The 3,348-nt window shown below is 57.1% G+C and overlaps 1 protein-coding gene across 1 annotated transcript in view; it reads left to right on the forward strand.

Moving 5' to 3' along the window:
* Nucleotides 1-2,677, forward strand: part of clec11a (C-type lectin domain containing 11A) — a 37,233-nt gene extending 34,556 nt beyond the window's left edge. Inside the window, exon 3 of the mRNA XM_041175437.1 lies at nucleotides 2,261-2,677. Within this exon, the coding sequence (XP_041031371.1) occupies nucleotides 2,261-2,664 (404 nt within the window). The 3' untranslated portion in view covers nucleotides 2,665-2,677. The remainder of the gene's footprint in view (nucleotides 1-2,260) is intronic.
* Nucleotides 2,678-3,348: the final 671 nt, after the last annotated feature.

The raw sequence follows: 3,348 nt of genomic DNA on the forward strand, positions 1-3,348 counted from the left end.
AAACAGTGAGCCAATCAGTGACCATCTCACTGCAGAACAATCAGAAACAGTGAGCCAATCAGTGACCATCTCACTGGAGATCAATCAGAAACAGTGAGCCAATTAATGACCTTTTCACTGGGTACAATCAGAAACAGTGAGCCAATCAGTGACCTTTTCACTGGGGCACAATCAGAAACAGTGAGCCAATCAGTGACCTTTTCACTGGGTACAATCTGCAACAGTGAGCCAATCAGTGACCTTTTCAATGGGTACAATCAGAAACAGTGAGCCAATCAGTGACCATCTCACTGTGTACAATCAGAAACAGTGAGCCAATCAGTGACCTTTTCACTGGGGTACAAATCAGAAACAGTGAGCCACTCAGTGACCATCTCACTGGAGAACAATCAGAAACAGTGAGCCAATCAGTGACCTTTTCACTGGGGGACAATCAGAAATAGTGAGCCAATGAGTGACCACCTCACTGAAGTCCAATCAGAAACAGTGAGCCAATCAGTGACCACCTTTTCACTGGGGTACAATCAGAAACAGTGAGTCAATCAATGACCTTTTCACTGGGGTACAATCAGAAACAGTGAGCCAATCAGTAACCTTCTCACTGGAGAACAATCAGAAACAGTGAGCCAATCAGTAACCTTTTCATTGGGGTACAATCAGAAACAGTGAGCCAATCAGTGACCTTTTCACTGGGGTACAATCAGAAACAGTGAGCCAACAGTGACCATCTCACTGGAGAACAATCAGAAACAGTGAGCCAATCAGTGACCATCTCACTGGAGATCAATCAGAAACAGTGAGCCAATTAGTGACCTTTTCACTGGGTACAATCAGAAACAGTGAGCCAATCAGTGACCTTTTCACTGGGGTACAATCAGAAACAGTGAGCCAATCAGTGACCATCTCACTGCAGAACAATCAGAAACAGTGAGCCAATCAGTGACCATCTCACTGGAGATCAATCAGAAACAGTGAGCCAATTAATGACCTTTTCACTGGGTACAATCAGAAACAGTGAGCCAATCAGTGACCTTTTCACTGGGTACAATCAGAAACTGAGCCAAACAGTGACCTTTTTACTGGGGTAAAATCAGAAACAGTGAGCCAATCAGTGACCTTTTCACTGGGTAAAATCAGAAACAGTGAGCCAACAGTGACCATTTTACTTGGGTAAATGAAAGGAGTTGGAAACACGAGTAGTCTCGAGGTTGGTGATTTTTGAGTGGAGTTTGGGTGAAGGAAATGGGTGATAATTGGGTGGGGAGTTGGGTGACAATGGGATGAGGGGATTTGGGTGACAGTCGGGTGAGGGGTTTGGTTGACCGTCAGGAGGATGGCGTTGGGTGACAGTCAGGCGAGGGGGTTTGTGTGACAGTTGGTCGGGGGTTTGGCTGACAGTCAGACGGGGAGTTCGGCGACAGTCGGGTGAAGGGGGTTGGGTGACAGTCAGGCGGGCAGGAGTTGGGTGACAGTCGGATGGGGAAGGTTGGGTGGCAGTCAGACGGGGGGTGCGGGTTGGGTGACAGTTGGGAGGAAGGGGTTGGTTGACAGTCAGGGAATGGGTGACAGTTGGGTGAGGGATTTGGGTGACAGTCGGACAGGGGTGGGGTTGGGTGACAGTCGGAGTTGGGGTTTGGGTGACAGTTGGACGGGGGGGGTTGGGTGACAGTCAGGTGAGGGGGTCGGGTGACAGTCGAACGGGGGGTGTTGGGTGACAGTCGGGTGAGGGGGTCAGGTGACAGTCGAACAGAGGGGGGGTTGGGTGACAGTCGAACATGGGGGGGTTGGGTGACAGTCGGGTGAGGGGGTTGGGTGACAGTCGGGTGAGGGAGTTGGGTGACAGTTGGACGGGGGGGTTGGGTAACAGTCGGACGGGGGGGTTGGGTAACAGTCGAACGGGGGGGGTTGGGTGACAGTCGGGTGAGGGGGTCAGGTGACAGTCGGGTGAGGGGGTCAGATGACAGTCGAACAGAGGGGGTTTGGGTGACAGTCAGGTGAGGGTGTTGGGTGACAGTCGAACAGGGGGGGTTGGGTGACAGTCGGATGAGGGGGTCAGGTGACAGTCGAACGGGAGGGATTGGGTGACAGTCGGGTGAGGGTGTTGGGTGATAGTCGGACGGGGTGGGGGTTGGGTGACAGTCGGACAGGGGGTTTGGGTGATAGCTGGGAAGTGGGGAGGGGGGGGTGGGCGGGTGGGTGACAGTCGGCCGATGCCCAAATTGACACCTCTCCCCTTCTCCCCCCACCCCCCCCACCTCAGGCTGCGCCAAGGGACGGCGGGTCAACGCCAAGTGCTTCCTGGGGGTCAAGGCCTTCGAGACGTTCGACGAGGGGGCCCGGCTGTGCGGGGAAGGGGGTGGTCGCTTGGCCAGCCCCCGGGGTGCCTTGGAGATGGAGGCCCTGGCTGCCTACACCAAGTCCTTCTTCGGTCCCGGCAACTGGCCGGCCTGGATCGGGGTGACCGACCGGCTGAACGAGGGGGCCTACGTCTACCAGGACGGCACCCGGTCCGCCCTCTCCGACCACTGGTTCCGGGACCCCCAGCTGGGGCAACCCAACGGCGGGAGGCAAGAGAACTGCGTGGCCCTCTCCACCGACGACGGCAAGTGGTGGGACAAGGACTGCATGCGGAGGATGTACTACATCTGCGAGTATGACTACTGACCGCCGGGTGGGCCGGCTGGAGGGGGTGGGGGGGGGGGGGGGGGTGGGGGGGGGTGAGGCGACTCTAGAGAGGGATAGCATCGACCCGATGGACTGAATGGCCTCTGTTGGGGAGGTCGGGGGTGGGTGGGGGGGAGGAGAGAGAGAGAGGTCGGAGGGGAGGTGGGCGTGTTGGGGGGGAGCCTTGTCTGAGAGGGAGATAGCATCGACCTGATGGACTGAATGGCCTCTGTTGGGGAGGTCGGGGGCGGGGGGAGGAGAGAGAGAGGTCGGAGGGGAGGTGGGCGTGTTGGGCGGGGGGGAGAGGTTGGGGTTGTTGGCGGCGAAGGGACACGCAGCCACTCGGACTCTCGAAACCCACTTAACCCCCAAAGTACACCCTCGATGCCTCCAATTGGCTCCCAACTCCCCTCCCCTCCCCCTCCCCTCCCCTCAGCCCCAACGTAACCCCCAACGTAAACCCTTGATGCCTCCAATTGGCTCCCAACTCCCCTCCCCCTCCCCCTCCCCTCACCCCCAACGTAACCCCTAACGTAAACCCTTGATGCCTCCAATTGGCTCCCAACTCCCCTCCCCCTCCCCTCCCCTCCCCTCACCCCCCCCACTTAACCCCCAACGTCAACCCTCAATGCCTCCAATTGCTCCCAACTCCCCTTCCATCCCCTCCATCTCCCCTCCCACAAC

This window comes from Carcharodon carcharias, chromosome 27 (assembly GCF_017639515.1).
Source record: "Carcharodon carcharias isolate sCarCar2 chromosome 27, sCarCar2.pri, whole genome shotgun sequence".
NCBI classification, from domain to species: domain Eukaryota; kingdom Metazoa; phylum Chordata; class Chondrichthyes; order Lamniformes; family Lamnidae; genus Carcharodon; species Carcharodon carcharias.